General features: G+C 49.4%; 1 protein-coding gene across 2 annotated transcripts in view; it reads right to left on the bottom strand.

Moving 5' to 3' along the window:
• The window catches only part of PDXK (pyridoxal kinase), a 66,266-nt gene that overhangs the window by 7,129 nt on the left and 41,358 nt on the right, over positions 1-17,779 (bottom strand). Inside the window, exons 6-10 of one of the 2 annotated variants that reach the window (XM_049874976.1) lie at positions 17,100-17,185; positions 15,936-15,981; positions 4,498-4,609; positions 3,008-3,144; positions 168-312 (exon numbers count right to left, since the gene is read on the bottom strand). In XM_049874976.1, the coding sequence (XP_049730933.1) occupies positions 168-312; positions 3,008-3,144; positions 4,498-4,609; positions 15,936-15,981; positions 17,100-17,185 (526 nt within the window). The remainder of the gene's footprint in view (positions 1-167; positions 313-3,007; positions 3,145-4,497; positions 4,610-15,935; positions 15,982-17,099; positions 17,186-17,779) is intronic. The other variant, XM_049874977.1, reaches the window with a different exon arrangement.

The raw sequence follows: 17,779 nt of genomic DNA, 5'->3' as shown, positions 1-17,779 counted from the left end.
GCACTGCTCCTGGCCTTCCTCTCTCCCTGCCCCTCCGAGTACCCTGCACTGCCCAAGGTTCTCATTTCAGACAGGAACCCCCGCTGCCTCCCCACTGTTCCCCAGCCCTAAAGGCCATGGCCAGTGGGAACGGCCACCCATTCACAGCAGGAAAGCCTGTTCATTACCCGCTTTGCAGTGCAGTCTCCCAGCCAGACTCTGGCCCAGGTTCCCCATGCTGTGCACCTGCTTGCCCTGGGCAGTACCTTTTGCATACTGGATGGTCCTCTGCAGGACGTGGTACATGGCAGACACTGTCTTCTCACATGCCACCTGCGGAGGAGAGAGACCTGTGTCCCTGCTCACGGTGGAGAGGGCTTTACCTGCTCCTGAGAGCCCCGCAACTGCCCTGGAGGGGATTCCACTGATGCAAACACTGGCACATGGGCTCCACATCAGAGAGGGCCCCGAGTCTGCGCGCACCCCAGATGTCCGCCTGTCGAGTTTACATCTATGCACCTTGCAGGGGAGAGGTGAGAGCCCCGTCTCAGCCCCTCACTGCACAAACTCGGATCTGCTTTATCCCCTGCAGGTGTGCTAACAGGCAATTACATACTGGTAAGGATTGAACTGTGTGCCCCACAGTTATGTGTGGTAAACCCTAACCCCTATGCCTGTGGTTATAATCTCATTTGGGAATGGGTTGTCTTTGTTATGTTAATCAGGCAGGATTAGCGTAGGGTGTATCTTGAGTTAATCTCTTTTGAGATATAAAAGAGATTAAACAAGCCAGCAGAGGAGAGGTGGGGTAAGATAGATGCCAAGATACTTCGAGATCTCCAAGGAACCAGAAAGCAGAAGCTGAAGAGACAAGGACCTTCCTCCACAGCTGACAGAAAAAGCCTTCCCCTAGAGCCAGCATCCTGAATTCAGACTTCTGGCCTCCTAAACTGTGAGAAGATAAAATTTCTGTTTGTTTAAGCCATCCACTTGTGGTATTTCTGTTACAGCAGCACTAAATAACTAAGACATGTACCAAACAGAGAGGGACAGACACCCCAACAACTCAAAGCCCTGTGGGAAGTGCTGTCTCACCACCTTTGTCATTACTGCCTGACACGTACCTTTAACCCTTTAACCAGTTGTCCTCAAGTCACTCTGACTCATGGCAACCCGATATGTCTCAGAGTGGAACTATGCTCCATAGGGTTTTCAATGGCTGGTTTTTCAGAAGTAAATTGCCAGGCCTTTCTTCTGGGGCACCTCTGGGCAGACTGGACCCTCTAACCTCTCACTTAGCAGCTCAGTGCGCTAGCTGTTTGCGCCGCCCGGGGGCTCTGCCTGGCATAGAGTGGGTGTTTGATAAGTGTTTCCGGAATGAACTGATCATCAGAATCTACTGGAGGGAGGGTGTCACTTGTTGGCATCGCAAAGTCAGAGCTGGGCTGCTCGGTGGGGGCTGTAGAAGGTATGCCCACTCCCACCCATGCTATGACCCCAAGGCTGCGCTAGATCCAGGATGGGGCCTCCTCAGGGCAGCACTTGGCAAGTTTCCAGTCTCTATACCAAATGGACCTCCGAATGCTGCCAGTTAACCTGGCTGTATGCTGCATCTCTGCACCTTGCAGGCGAAAGGTGAAGGGCCAGCCTAAGCCTTTCACTGCAAACTTGGATCTGCTTCGTTCCCCTTGTTATGGATTGAATTGCGAACCCCCCCTCCCAATATGTGTTGTAATTCCTATCCTTTATGCCTGTGGTTAGGAGCCCTGGTGACACAGTGGTTAAAGCCATCAGCTGCTAACTGAAAGGTCGGCCGTTCAATTGTAATTCCTAACCTTTATGCCTGTGGTTAGGAGCCCTGGTGGCACAGTGGTTAAAGCCATCAGCTGCTAACTGAAAGGCTGGCCGTTCAAAACCACCAGTGGCTCCTCGGGAGAAGGATGTGACAGTCTGCTTCCGTAGACATCGACGGTCTTGGAAACCCTATGGGGTTGCTATGAGCAAGAAATGATTCCGGTGAGGGCAGTGGGTTTGGTTTGGTACGCCCGTGGTTACAATCTCACTTGGGAGTGGGTTGTCTGTTATGTTAATGAGGCAGGATGAGTGTAGGGTGTGACTTGAGTCAATCTCTTACAAGATATAAAAGGAGCATAATAAGGAAGCAGACATGGGGGAAGAGAGACAACAGGCCACAAGAAGACTGCCCAGGAGCAGAAGTTCAAAGAGGCAAGGACCTTCCTCCAGGGCCGACAGAGAGAAAGCCTTCTCAGAGCCCGCACCCTGAATATAGACTTCTAGTCTCCTAAACTGAGAGAAGAGAGCTTTCTTTCTGTGAAAGCTACCACCTATTTGTGGTGTTTCTGTTATAGCACACTAGGTAACTAAGACGCCCATCCAAATGCATTCAGGGGCAGTTACATGCCAAACGGGGGACGGACACCCCAACAACTCAGAGCAAGAGCTGAATCCCCCACACAGTCTCGTGGATACACGTCCACCCACCTGCCGCCCGCACCCCCTGACCTCAGTCCTCCGAGGCAGCCCAGCCCTTTGCTGGTCTCCTGTCATTGTAGTGACTGCGTTGTCATACCGAACATTCAAACCCTGAGCTCTACAAGACGCCCAGGTGGCCTTGATGGGCAGGATAGCTCACATCACGGGTCCCAGAGCTAAGAGCCGGTCAGTCTTCCCAGGACTCAGATTCTCCCCTGGATCACACCTGCCTGAGCCCAGAGTCTCCCACGTAACCCTGAAGCCCGGGGTGGGCACTCTGGTGGCCTGCCTTCACAGGTGGGTAAAGGGGCGGGGAGAGGCAGTGGGCCACGGGCCAGACTTGACCCCAGACCATCAGCTCCAGAGCCCCGGCCCCCTGCCTGCCCCTCCCTGGCATCGGGGGGAAGCTGAGCTGGCACCAGCAGAGATGCCGGACGGCCAGCCTTGCCGTCCTTCTCCCCTTTGGAGCTTCATGACCAATCCTCCACCTGGGGGGGGGGGCTGGGTGACTGTGGGGACGGCTTTCCGCACGGACCTTGAGATTGTTGGGGTGCTTGTGTGTCCAGGCCAGGAGCATAGCGGCAAAGAGGTCCCCCGTGCCCACGAAGGCGGCATCCACCTTGTGCATCTCCATCCGGATGCGCTCGGTCACCATGGAGCCGTCGGGCCGCCCTGGAGGATGCAGGAGAGAAGGTGGCTGGTACCTGAGGCTCTGGCCCACGGCTGCCCTGCCCAGCCCTGCTCCTCCCCTGCATGGTAGTGGTGGTGGGGCAGAGCGGTGTTCACAGTGACAGAGCAGGGGGTGGCCTCATCCAGGGGCCCAGGACCCAGAGAGTACCAGGGAGCTCCATTCACCCCCAGCTCTGCCCCTCTGCCAAGAGAAAACATGGAAGACTGTGTGACAGGTTGAGCTATGAACCCCAAAAAGTTATGCTGAAGTCTTAACTCCTGTATCTGTGAAAGCGACCGTATTTGGGAATAGGAGCTTTCCTTTGTTATTCGCCTCTTAGGGGAGGGGGTGATAGACGCCATCAAGGATCCATCTACAAGCTTGGGAATACCAAGGATCGCCGGCAGTCACTAGAAACTGAGAGAGAGGCCCACAGAAGGAGACAATATGGCCAATGCCCTGATCTGAACTTCTAGCCTCCAGGGCTGTGAGAAAATAAATCTCTGTTCTTCAAAGTCACCCCCTTGTAATATATTTTGTAAACACAACACTAGGTAACTAAGACAGACTAGAACCTTGGAGGGCCACACAGTCAGGGGGAGGTCTTGGGTGGGTGGGGGGACACACTGTGTAGCTGGCAAACCAACAGGCCCACACATGAGATGTGACATGCAGGAAAATGACAGGGGCTTGTGGAGCTCTGGAACCCTGTCTGGGTATAGTCAACTGTGAGTGTGCGTGTATGTGCGTGTGTCTGCATGTGTCCTTGTGCACAGATATGGGGGGCGTGGAGAGCAGGCCACACACAGAAGTGCAGGCAACACTGCTCTCAGGGGACAGTGGTGGGAGGCCGGGCTCCCAGCTCAGCAGCTGACCCCCAGCCTTCTGTGTTAACACCGTGCAGAGAAAATCAGTCCACAGGGTATCATACAATTCCACAATCAGCAAGAAAGTGGAAATCTCCTCCAACAGATTTGCAGTGGGGGGCCTGTGGGCAGCCAGCTCCAGAGAAGCCAGACTCCCACTGGGGTTCCGCAGTAACCTCTGCAATCTGGGGCAGGTTGGTTACTGGAGCCCGCAGGTCAAGGCCTTCACCCAGTGCCCCAGGCCACATGCTCAGGGAAGAGCTGTTAGTACCCACAGTGTACCCCTCTCCCTGTGCATGGGGGACCCCGGTTCTGCTTGTAGCCAGACCTTCCCGTAGGACAGTGGGGTCAGTCCACCCCTCCTTGCAGAATCAGGCCCACATTTCTTTGCACAGAACCCAAACATTCTCTGAAGTTCCCAAGGATACCTGAGTTGTAAAACCTCAGCAAGATGCCCCCTCCCTGGTAGCCAAGTCGGGGGGCACTCACTTATCCTCTGGCTGCCCAGGGCAATCAGGTAGTCGCTGCCCTGTGGAGATGGCAGGTCGGAGCTGGTGATGACCACGGTGTCGGGGCCCATGGCGTGCAGTATGTCCATCACCTGTTGTGGCAGGGACAGCGGTTAGCTCAGCTCCAAGCCACACCATGCATGAATGGCAGGTCTCAGGGGATGGGAGCTGTTGACTCAGCCCTCAGCCCTCCCTGCACCACTCGCAATAGGCACACACGGGCTTATACACTGAGTGCACGTGGTGCAATGAATTTCTTAATGTGGCCCTTCCAGCCATGGTCTCTGTGACTCACACAATGATTGAGTAGGACTATGGAAATACGGTATATGGAACCTGTGATGGTTGGGGTTACTTGTCAACTTGGCTAGGCCACGGTTCCCAGTATTGTGTGGTTGTCTTCCATTTTATGTTGTGGATCCTGACCTCTGCATGTTGATGAGGCAGGACTGGTGCAGGGTGTGTCTTGGGTCACAGCCTTGCAGGACGGCATGACTCAAGCCCTACCCTACTAAAGTTACGCCCTTACCTGGGGTGTGGCCTGCGTCTAAGGTATATATGTGGATGTCCTAATGTGGCTCTCTCTCTCTGCATCTGGATCCTGTGTCTGGTTCGTGCTCATTTAATGTCTGGTTCTTGAGACTTGAGCCAGGGGCTTGCTGTCTGACCTGCCGATTCTGGGATTCGCAGGCCTCCGCAGCCCCGTGGGCTGGTGGCCCATCATCTGACCTGATTTGTCAGCTTCCACAGCCCTGTGAGCCAGCAGCCTGTGGTCTGAACTGCTGGTTGGGGTTCATCAGCCCCTGCAATCATGTGGATCAGGAGAAGCTTACACCAGACTCACGGATTTGGGACTTGCCAGCTTCCACAACTGTGAGTCATTTCCTTGATAAGGTTCGTGAGTTCTGTGAGACGCTGTAGCGAATTATAGAACCCAAAGACAGAGGGAGAGTACTGAGCGGGGAGGAGTAGTTGATGTTAGGGATGAGGGAGTGGGACAGCAGCTTCAAAAAGGTGGATAATCAGGACATCTTTAACCACCACCTCATAGGAACCAGCTTTGCGCTGATCCTCAAAAAAGAAACGACTCATTTAGTGCATTTTCTGGCAAAGCTGCCCTTTGCAAGGGAGACACAGGGCGTAGCTTGCCGGGATGGGGACAGTAGGGGCTGACAACTGGGAAAACTGCCCCCTGGTCCTGGGCCTCCCTCTGCCCTGCCAAAGGACAGCTTCTCTGGTGTGTCAAGTCCCTAAGTGTGCTATCAGACTGTGAGCACCTACCGAGCCACATCCCAGGGGAAGGGTGCTAAGGCCCAGGCCTTGGTAGTGACCTCCTCTGGGGCAAAACCCACACACACCTCCCCCCGTCAAGCAACAACAGCTTCCACCTCCTTTTGATCTCTGGTGAGCCGGTGCAATGGGCTCAATTGTGTCCCCCCCAAAAATGTTAAAGTCCTAGCCCCTGCACCTGTGAACGTGACCTTGTTTGGAAATAGGGTCTTTGAAGATGTATCAGTTAGGTGAACATGAGGTCTTACTGGAGTAGGGTGGGTCCTGATCCTATACAACTGGTGTCCTCATAAAAGAGAAGAGACACAGAGAGAGGGAGACACCATGTGATGCAGCATCTATGAGCCAAGGACACCTGGAGCCACCAGAAACTGGGGGAGAGGCCTCAAACAGATTCTCCTTCAGTGTCTAATAAAGAATCAACACTGCCAACACCCTGATCTCAGACTCTCAGCCTCCAGAGCTGTGAGATAATAGATTTCTGTTGGTTTAAGCCACCCACTTTGTGGTACTTTGTTACAGCAGACAAAGGAAACTAAGACAGCCATTCACTCATTCATTCTCACCAAGCATCTACTGCCCTGTGTCCAGCATCATCTAGGCCTGGTGGCTCTTCACCCTCCGACAGCATGTGTCTGGAGATAAAATACCCCCTCTGGGGCACATGGTGGCTAAGGACAGGGCCACCTACATGGAGACCTGAAGGCTGAAAAGGGAGGGACTCGAGGAGTGGAGGCCAGTGCTAGAGGCAGGCGTGGTCTCGTTCTCGAAGACAGGCACCTTACCTGTCTGCACTGTCACCACTGAGGACCCCTTTCCTGGGGTCACTCTGAGAATCTTAAAGGCAGAAGAACCATTTTTGCTGTAATAGGCTCACGAGCTGACCTGAATTCACTTATGTGGTCTGGGAATTCCTGGTGCCTGTGACCAGTTGTGGATCCCAGTCAGGACCCCACACAGCATGGTGGCCTGCCCTTCCCCTTGTCAGCCAGTCCTTATCCTCCAGGCTGAGGCCTTGGGAGGTAACCCCAGCCAGGCAGGTACAACAGGGAGCAAGAGGAACAGAGCTCTCTCTAGGTTGGCTTTTCTCCAACATGCTATTGTGAGGGTCCTCTCCTCATCCCCCAACTGTCTTAGAGCAAGCTTCATAAAGGAAAGTAGAAAAGAACTTTGAAAGAGAAATTCTGCCCCAGTGTAGGCTGTGTAAGCTCCTGCCCCAGAGCTTCTGGCAGTCCTCCCTGCTGGCCTGCCCCATGATGGTGAGAGCCAATCCGTACAATAAATCTGTGTATATACACAGGAGGTCCCTGGGCTATAAGCATCCAACTTACATACAACCCGTAGTTATGAACAAAACCCATAAAGTCTATCATTTTAAGAATCCGAGGTACATACAATGGTTCGTAGTAACGGGCACTACTTTGTGATGCACAGCAAAATATTATTACTGTATTATTATGTTAAAGATGTTTTAGTGTATCTGGAAGGGTTTCTTTAATGCTTTTATGCATAGAAAGGGATACTATATACTATGACAAACATTTGACTGATTGATGTTAGGTATGAAATGTACCTAACTGCTCCAACTTACATACGAACTTGACTTAAAGACAGACCTAAAAATGGAACTTGTTTGTAATCCAGGGACTGCTTGTATCACACTGATTATGTTAGAGGAGCCCTGGTGGTGCAGCAGTTAAGTGCTCAGCTGCTAACCAAAAGGTCAGTGGTTCGGACTCACCAGCTGCTCCGTGGGAGAAAGATGTGGCAGTCTGCTGATGTAAAGAACACGGCCCTGGAACCCCCATGGGGCAGCTCTGCTCTGTCCTATAGGGTTGTTATGAGTTGGAATCAACTCAACGGCAATGGGCTTTTACCGGTTCTGTTTCTCTGGAGGAATCCATTGGATACAGATTTTTTTAAGTTGCCGCCAGGAAGCAAAAACTAGAAGGTACTGGAACATGCTAGGGGCTCACTTGGCTGTATCCCCATCTCTGGCTGCATGCCATGCAACAGAGCCGTGACCAGGGGGCAGATTATCCAACGGGCAAGGTAAGCACAGTGCTCACCTTTCTCACCAGATCATCTGTAGTGAACAACTTCACAGTTTTTCACCACATCAAAGATTCCTCTTCTAGGTACGACTGGGGTCTTCTAGGTATGACTGGCCTCTTTTCAAATTTATAATCCCTGACAGGGACGGATTACCCAGTAAACAAGGTAAGCATAGGCGTGCTTGTGCTTACTTAATAATCTGTAGTGAACAACTTCACATGCGGTGAAAGATGTAGAAAAAACAATGTGAAATTGTTTAGTACAGATTAGTACGTGGTACTCAGAGTGGTTCTAGAGAAACAAAACTATAAAAACGAGTTTTCTACATTGGTTCTAAAGTCTGGTTAGTCTTAAAGATGTTGATGACTCTGTTTCCTGTAGTAAAGAGGGCACTGCTAATCCATGGCGTGAGGTGGGAATACAAATATGCAAAATATCAGCACCAACAGATCAAACACTGGTGAAAGGTGAGGTTCTGGATGATTGCATGTAAGATACCTTTCTACAGTTTTGTCAGAGAAGTATAAGGAAGCTGGCTGGTTGGTCCTACTTTTGCTAGACAAAGTGGTGAAAGAGACGTGAGCTCAGGGCTCCTGAGTCACAGCTCAAACACCACATAAACGACCTCAAAATTCCTAATTGTGCCCTGAAAGAAAGTCTTATTTCTTGTAGTAAAGGAGCTGATGATTGCTGGAAACCAAACCGAGTCTTACCGTCATAATACTAGCTGAATTACAATGCCAATTAAATTCCCAACCTCAAGTGGTGTCTGAAGTTAAAGTGACGGCATTGAGTGGGAAGAAATGAGATCTTGAAACTTGGGATGGGGACATATGGGCAGATTAGCAGGAAGGTGGGAACACTGAGCCTAAATTCTGTGGAATCCCTCCTGCCAACAGAAATAGCCCACTCACTCCCACCTAAAGAGATGACTCCATCTTTGTCTGTTAAGCCACCCTCCCCAGTAAAACCGTTAGCACTCCTGGACCCACCTGATGAGATTAACCCAGCTGTGTCCAAAGAGCCTTGTTGGAGTCGCTGCTTGGGGCAGATGCCTTACAAGACCTTGCTGAACATTCTCAGAACACATCCCCACCATCCGTTTTGGCTTCTATAACTAGGCTTGGCCTATAACTAGACTTAAGTCCCAGCAAGCCCCAAAAGATGAAGTACAAAGTGTAACTCAGGAGGAGGTAGGTACGCTACACTCCAGAAGACCTGTTTGAGTTTTCTAATTATGTACAAAGAGAAACCTGGGGAATATATGTAGGAATGGTTATTAAGGGTTCGGGATAATGGTGCAAGGAACATACAGATGGATCAGTCTGAGTTTGATATGGACCCATTAAGCACAAATCCTTCATTCAATGTATTATTAGCTCGAGAGGTTAGGAAAGGATCTAATAGTTCATTTGGTTGGGTCACTGAAGCATGGATTACGAGGGGCCTACACTAAATCAAGTTGAAGTACCAGACCTGCCTTGGTGTACTGTAGAAGAATCCAAAGGCTTAGGGAAATTGGCATGTTAGAGTGGTTTGATCAGGTTAGACCCACAGATCCACACATGGAGTGCCCAGAGGACACAACTTTTACCACAATGGTGAGGAACAACTTTGTGAAGGGAGCCCAGCATCCTTAAAGACTGCTGTGATTGCTATTTTATGTAAGTCAGATTTGACAGTGGGAACTGCCCTAACGGAATTAAGACACTGAACTAGAATGGGGCTGGTTGGACCCCATCGTGGTAAGGGCCAAGTGGCAGCACTCGGTCATCGAAGACAAGGTGGGTGTGGTTTACCGTGATGGAGAGTGGAGTCAAAGCAGTAATCAGAATAGTCTAAACTGTACGGACTTACGGCATTGGCTACTTAATCATGGTGTCCCTAGGAGTAAAAATATATCAGAAATCTACTAAATATTTACTTGATCTGTACAAGTGGAAGAATGCTAGGTCAGGTGAATGGCAGTCTAACTCGAATCACCAGAATAGTCACACACAGGTTCTCAATCAAGTCTCAGACCTGAGCCAGTTTACAGACCAACAACTCCCTGAAAGAAGTGGAGGCCTCGTCCCCTTGAGGAAGGGCCCCACTACACTGCCAAAAGTTTATACTCAATCTTTTCCCGGCCTTCCTCAAAGGGATCTATGGCCTTTTACAAGAGTGACTGTTTATCAGGGGAAAGGAAATAATCAGACTTTTCGAGGATTGCTGAACTGACACTAATTCCCAAAACCCAGTGCCGTTGAGTCACTAATTCTAGGAGACCTAAAATGTCACTGTGGCCCACCAGTCAGTGTGGGAATATATGGAAGTTAGGTTATTAATGGAGTCTTAGCTCAGATTTGGCTCACAGTGGGTCCATTGGGTCCCCAAACTCATCCTCTGGGGACTTCCCCCGTTCCAGAATGCATAATTGGAATAGATACATGCAGCAACCGGCAGAATCCCCACAGTGGAGCCCTGAGAAGTGGAGTAAAGGCTATTATGTTAGGAAAAGCCCAGTGGAAGCCATCAGAACTGCTGCTACCTAGGAAAATAGTAAACCAAAAGCAATACCGCATTCTTGGAGGGATTTGGGAGATTGCTGCCACCACCTATTTGACAGATGCAGGGATGGTGATTCCCACCATATCCCCATTCAACTCACCTATGTGGCCTGGGCAAAAAACAGGTGGATCCTGGAGAATGACAGTGGGTTATCAAAAACTTAGCCAGGTGGTGACTCCAACTGCGGCTGCTATTCCAGATGTGGTTTCATTGCTTAAGCAAATTAATATATCTCCTGGACCTGGTATACAGCTATTGATCTGGCTAATGCCTTTTTCTCCATACCTGAAGGACCACCAGAAGCAGTCTGCCTTCAGCTGGCAAGGCCGGCAATATACCTTAGCTGTCCCACCTCAACAAGTACATAAACTCTCCAGCCCTATGTCATAATTTAGTCCACAGGGACCTTGATCACCTTTCTCTTCCACAAGATGACACATTAGTCCATTACATTGATGGCATTATGCTGATTGAACCTAGTAAGGAAGAAGTGTCCGTGACTCTGGACTTACTGGTCCATTTGCATGCTAGAAGGTGGAAACTTAATCTGACAAAAATTCAGGGGCCTTCTACCTCAGTGAAATTTCTAGGGGTTCAGTGGTGTGGGGCACGTTCTGATACTGCATCTGTTCCTTCCCACAACTAAAAAGGAGGTACAACCTCTGGTGGGCCTCTGGATTTTGGAGGCAAAATACCCCTCATTTGTGTATGCTACTCCGGCCTATTTATCAAATGACTCAGAAAGTTGCTAGTTTTGAGTGGGGCCCAGACGAAGAGAAGGGTCTGCAACAGTTTCAGGTTGTCAAGCAAGCTGCTCTGCCACTTGGGCCATATGATTCAGCTGATCCAATGGTGCGTGAAGTGTCAGTGGCAGATAGAGATTCCCCTATTGGTGAATCACAGTGCAGATCCTTAGGATTTTGAAGCAAAGCCCTGCCATCCTCTGCAGATTACTACTTTCCTTTTTAAAAACAGATATTGGCTTGCTACTGGGCCTTAGTGGAGACTGAATGCTTCACCATGGGCCCCCAAGTCACCATGCAGCCTTAGCTGCCCATCATGAACTGGTGCTGTCTGACCCACAGAGCCATAAAGTCCGACATGCACAGCAGCACTCTGTCATTAAATGGAAAGAGTATATACGAGATTGGGCCCCAGCAGGACCTGAAGGCACAAGTAACTCGCATGAAGAAGTGGCCTAAATGCCTAGTCTCCACTCCTGTTACGTCATCTTCCATCTCCCTGTCTGCACCTATAGCTTCATGGGGGGCGCCTCATGATCAGCTGACTGAAGAAGAGAAAACTTGTGCCTGGCTTACAGACGGCTCTGCGTGACATGCAGGCACCACTTGAAAGTGGACAGCAGCAGCACTGCAGCCCTCTGTGAAGGACAGTGGTGAAGGGAAATCCTCCCAATGGGCAGAACTTTGAGCAGTGCACCATATTGTTCACTTTGCTTGGAAGGAGAAATGGCCAGATGTAGGATTGTATACTGACTCATGGGCTGTGGCCAATGGTTTGGCTGGTCAGGGATTTGGAAGGAACATGATTGGAAAATTGGTGACAAGGAGGTATGGGGAAGAGGTGTGTGGATAGACCTCTCTGAGAGGACCAAAGAAGTGAAGATATTTGTTTCTCATGTGAATGCTCACCAAAGGGTGACCCTGGCAGAGGAGGATTTTAAAATTCAAGTGGATAGGATGGCAACCAGTCATCATCTTTCTCCAGCCATTCCTGTCATTGCCCAATGGGCTCATGAACGAAGTGGCCATGGAGGCAGGTATGGAGGTTATACATGGGCTCAGCAACATGGATTTCCACTCACCAAGGTCCACTTGGCTACAACTTCTGCTGAGTGCTCAATCTGCCAGCAGCAGAGACTAACAATAAATCCCCGATATGGCACCATTCCTTGAGGTGATCAGACAGCAATCTGGCAGTGGGTTGATTATACTGGTCACTTTCATCATGGAAAAGGCAGTGTTTTGTTCTTACTGGAATAGACACTCTGGTTAAGGATTTGCCTTCCTTGCATGCAATGCTTCTACCAAAACTACCATCCACGGACCTACAGAATGTCTTACCCACTATCATGGTATGTCACACAGCATTGCCTTGGAACAAGAGATTCTTTTCACAGCAAATGAAGTGTGGCAATGGACTTATGCTCACGGATTTCACTGCTCTTACCATGTTTCCCATCATCCTGAAGCGGCTGGCTTGATAGAACAATGTAATGGCCTTCTAAAGACACAATTACGATGCCAACTAGGTGGCAATACTTTTCAGGGTTGGGGCCATGTTCTCCAGGATGTTCTCAACCAGCGTCCAATACATGGTGCTGTTTCTCCCATAGCCAGGATTCATGGGTCCAGAAATTAAGGGGTGGAAATGGGAGTGGCACCACTCACTATTACCCCTAGTGACCCATTTGCAAAATTTTTGCTTCTTGTCCCTTCAACCGTAGGCTCTGCAGATCTAGAGGTCTTAGTTTCAAAGGGAAGAACGCATCCGCTGGGAGACACATCACTGATTCCATTGAACTGGAAGTTAAGGATGCCACCTGGCCACTTTGGGCTCCTTATCCCTCTGGATCAACAGGCAAAGAAGGGAGTTACCATACTGGCTGATGTGATTGATCCTGATTACCAAGAAGAAATGGGACTAATATTATATAATGGAAGTAAAGAAGAGTATGTCTGGAATATAGTAGACCCCTTAGGATGTCTCTTAGTACTGCCTTGTCCTGTGATTAAAGTCAATGGAAAACTACAGCAACCCAATTCTGACATGACTACTAATGGTCCAGACACTGCAGGAATGAAGATTTTGGTCATCCCACCAGACAACATGCACGACCAGCCCAGGTGCTTTCTGAGGGAAACGGGAATACGTAATCGGTGGTAGAAGAAGGTAGTTCTAAATACTAGCTACAACCATGTGACCAGTTGCAGAAACAAATACTATAATTGTTTATGAGTATTTCTTCCTTGTATGTGTGCATCAAATATTTGTTTTCTTCACTTATAAAATATAAGATGTAAACAGGGTTAGTGCATTTTTGTACGCATGTTAGTTGTATCATGTCAGGTGCAACTATGACTTTATAACTGTCTTTATTTCGAGATGTGTACAAATGCCAGGTTGACAAGGGGTGGAGAGTAATGGTTAAGGTTGTGTGTCAACTTGGCTGGGCCATGATACTCAGTGGTTTGGCTGTTACGTATTTTGATGGCTATGTAATGACGTAATCACCTCCATAAGGAGATCTGATATAATGTAATCACCTCCATGATGAAATTTGTTATGAGCAGCCAATCAATTGAAAAGGAGTTTCCTTGGACGTGTGGCCTGCATCCAATATAAGTGGACTTTCTGGCAAAGCTTGTTCGCTCTTGCTTGCTCTGTATCCTGCAGCTGGCTCTTGTTCACCTTACATCTAGTTCCTGGGCCTTGAGCTAGCAAGCTTACCTGCCAATCTTAGGATTCATCAGCCTCTGCAGCTTGTGAGCCAGCCTCCTGCTGATCTTACCTGCTGATCTTGGGGTTCGTCAGTCACCCCAGCTAGTGGCCTGCCATCTTACCTGTCAATCTTGGGATTCATCGGCTTCTGTACCCTGTGAGCCAGAGGCCTGCTGTCTGACCTGCCAATCTTGGGTTCGTCAGTCCCTGCAGCTACGTGACTCAGGAGAAGACTCTAGCCTGACCTGCGGACTTGGGATTTTCCGGCCTCTACAACTGCATGAGCCATTTCCTTGATATAAATCTCTCTCTCTATGTATATATATATACTCTTCATTGGCTTTGCTTTTCTAGAGAACCCAGCCTAAGATAGGCCCTAAGACACTCTTCTGACTTGGACCTGAAACCATTCCAGGAGACCACTTTCCAGCCAAACAATAGACAAGCTCATAAAATAAATAATACCTGAGGGAAACATTTTCCTTAGAACAATCAATTATAAGAGATCGAAAGGGCAATATCTGCCAAAAAGCAAAGATGAGAAGGTAGGAAGAGGTAGAAAATCAGAATGAAAGGAAATGGGGAACCCAGAGTGGAAACAGGGAGAGTGCTGACACACTGTGGGGAATGAAGCCAAGGCCATGTAACACTTTATGTACAAACTATTGAACGGGAATCGAATTTGCTCTGTAAACTTCTGCCAATTGCACAATAAAATAAATAAATGAAATATACCACTTTGTCACACACACACAAAAACAACATAATGGTTGAGGATACAGATTTGTCCAAGATCCAGGGAGAGATAACAAGTGATTACTCCTCATTTCCCGGCAGTGCCCATCCCTCCTCTCCTCAGTCCTACCTGAATACTCAGGTTCTCAGTGTCCCATTCTGTAAGATGATCTACGTTTACTCTCCTTCACCTGGAAAAATCAACAATTTTCCAGGAGAATTGTGCCCCAGGGATTCACTGAAGCTCCTTTCTACTTCTCTCAAGTCTTAAACCAAGATCTCAGGTATATATAGACCCCTCGTGGGTTCACTCTGATCCAATATGTATGTAAGCTCCTCTTATGTCTTGCTCATCTGGAAAGCTCTAATAGTAACTTTATTTTCTACTCACTCAGCTAGCTAAAAAGGAATACAAAGCTTCTAAGGAAAAATTCCAATTCCACAAAGCAACACTTCTTATCTTACCATAATCTGTTGGCTAAAGGAAGGAAATTATCTGAGGGAAGATGACAAATTACTCAAATTATCCAAGATTCATTGGCCTCCGCAGCCTGTGAGCCAGAGGCTTGCTGTCTGACCTGCCAGTCTTGGGTTTGCCAGCCCCTGCAGCTACATGAGTCAGGAGAAGCTCCAGCCTGACCCAAGGACTTGGAACTTTCCAGCCTCTACAACTTTGTGAGCCCTGTCCTTGATATAAATCTCTCTCTCTCTCTCTAAATTTATATACTTCACTGGTTTTGCTTCTCTAGAGAACCCAGCCTAAAACAGTAAGCACAAGTAAGCCCATGCTTACCTTAAAGATGTGGTGAAACCTTGCCTATTGGATAATCCCCCCCGGCCATGACCCATGTGTGGGCTGGAGCAACAAGGGGCCCACAGCCTGGGCACCTGTACCATCCTCCGCTGCCCACAGAGCCAGGCCTTCTCCTGTAGACACTCAGGTCACAGGTGCTGGGCACACCTGTCACTGCAGGCATTGGGGTGATGCTGCCCTGCCGGCCACTGGAATATGACGGTGCACACTTCGTGACTGCACTGGGGGCCTAGCCAGCTGAATCATGCGTGGGACTCACCCAGTAGGGGCACACGGCAAGTGCTCAGTAATGCTGGTGATGTCATTATGAGCAAGCAGGCAGTCTGTTAGCCAAGATCCTGACAAGTGCTGAGCTGCAGGTGACCAGCCCCACCCCCCCACCAGATTTCCCACGGTAACCTGGAGGCTGGTGCGCCCCGCAGGTGGTGGCTGTCCCCCCATGTACGCGGCAGGCCTTGCCCCACACAAGCCCTCTTCCTAAGTGTGTGTGATCTTCAGCAGGTCTGCCTTACCGCCAGTGCTTCTTCTTGGGTGTGGATCTTTCTGCCGCTCAGCAACCTGTAAAACAGGCAAGGGGGACAAGTGTGGGACACATAAGACGTCTCCTCCAAGCCCTGCCACAAGAGGCTGAGACTCGAGAGCTTGTTTCTGCAACAGAGTTCCAGAGCTACAGCAGCACAGTACCCCTCCACCGCCCCGAAGGAGCTAACTCGGCCTCTGCTGGCCACCGTGACAAATTCCACACCAGCCTTGTCTGAGCTCAGCTGAGAACGTTCAGCCATTTTGCACATGTCCGCAAATGACCGCAACATCAAATAGGCAAATCAAGAATGCAGAATCCAGGAATAATAAAGACAGGCTGTCCTGTGTCTCAGTTATCTAGAGCTGCTATAACAGAAATACCAGAAGTGGGTGGCTTTAACAAACAGAAATTTGTTTTCTCAAAGTTTAGGAGGCTAGAAGTCTGAATTCAGGGTGCCAGCTCTAGGGGAATGCTTTCTCTCTCTTTCGGCTCTGGGGGAAGGTCCTTGTCTCTTCAGCTTCTGCTTCCTGGTTCCGTGGAGATCTCCATGTGTCTTGGCATCTATCTTACCCCATCTCTTCTCTGCTGGCTTGTTTAATCTCTTTTATATCTCAAAAGAGATCAATTCAAGATACAGCCTACACTAATCCTGTTCATTAGCATAACAAAGACGGCCCATTCCCAAATGGGATTACAGGTTGTAAAACCAAACCAAAATCAGATGCTGTGCAGTTGATTCTGACTCAGAACGACCCTATAGGACAGAGTAGAACTGCCCCATAGGGTTTCCAAGGAGCGGCTGCTGGATTCAAACTGCTGACCTTTTGGTTCTCAGCCAAGCTCTTAAGCATTATGTCACCAGAGCTGCACCACAAGCACAGGGGTTAGAATTCACAACACATATTTTGGGGGACATAATTCCACCCATAACAATGTACTTGTGGTATAGACTAAAAGCAAGGGTTGGGCCACTGAGCTCCATCCTGCCGTGGAAACTCAGGAGATGAGCCAGACTTCTGCTCAACACACTGAGGCAGAGCCACCCCAGGGACACCTCAGTGGGCTGGACCCCTGTCCCCAGAAGACATGGAGTAACTCTCTGTAGCTCACTCTGGGGGAGGTCCAAGAGCTTCAGTAGTTTCAAAGTACTTACTCAGCCTCAAACTGGTTGGGAGTTATAATGTCGGCAACTGGCACAACCTTTTCTTTGTAAACTGGAAGGAGATCCTCAGGAACATACTGAAGAGGAAAGAAGGAGTGCACACTCACTCACACGCAGATGGGGAGGAGGCTAAATGGGGGGCGTTGTCAGAGAAGCTCTGGTACCAGGAATGGGGTTCCCGTGGTCAGACCCTGGGAGTCCTCCACGTGGGGCTGTGAGCCCAGAAGGCTGTCAGGGGCTCTGAATAAAGGGCTGGGGGAAGATGCGGGAACACAAGAGGGGCCTTGCTGTGCACATTCACAGACAGGGAGGGTCTGTGATGAAGGATGGCAGGAGCCAAAGAAAGTCACAGGGTCCCAGTGCAAGAGCTCACAGGCCTGGGGGCCAGAGCAAAGGAGGGAGGGAGATGAGAAATGGTATCTAGAGGATGATGGAAAGAGCCAGTCCGCACGGCAAATTATTGAAGATAATGAAGCATCATTTCCACCCGTAATCCTGGTGTTGGGGTGGCTGGGGGGTACATGAGGAGCTTATGGGGTGCTGGCTCATGCTGATGTGGGTAAAACCAGTTGCCTTTGAGTCGATCCCAAATCATGGCAGCCTCGTGTGTATCATGAGAAGAACTGTGCTATATAGGGTTTTCAATGGCTGATTTTTCAGAATTGTCAGGC

This window comes from Elephas maximus, chromosome 2, assembly GCF_024166365.1.
Source record: "Elephas maximus indicus isolate mEleMax1 chromosome 2, mEleMax1 primary haplotype, whole genome shotgun sequence".
NCBI lineage: Eukaryota > Metazoa > Chordata > Mammalia > Proboscidea > Elephantidae > Elephas > Elephas maximus.
This window is presented reverse-complemented; position numbering and strand designations above follow the sequence as displayed.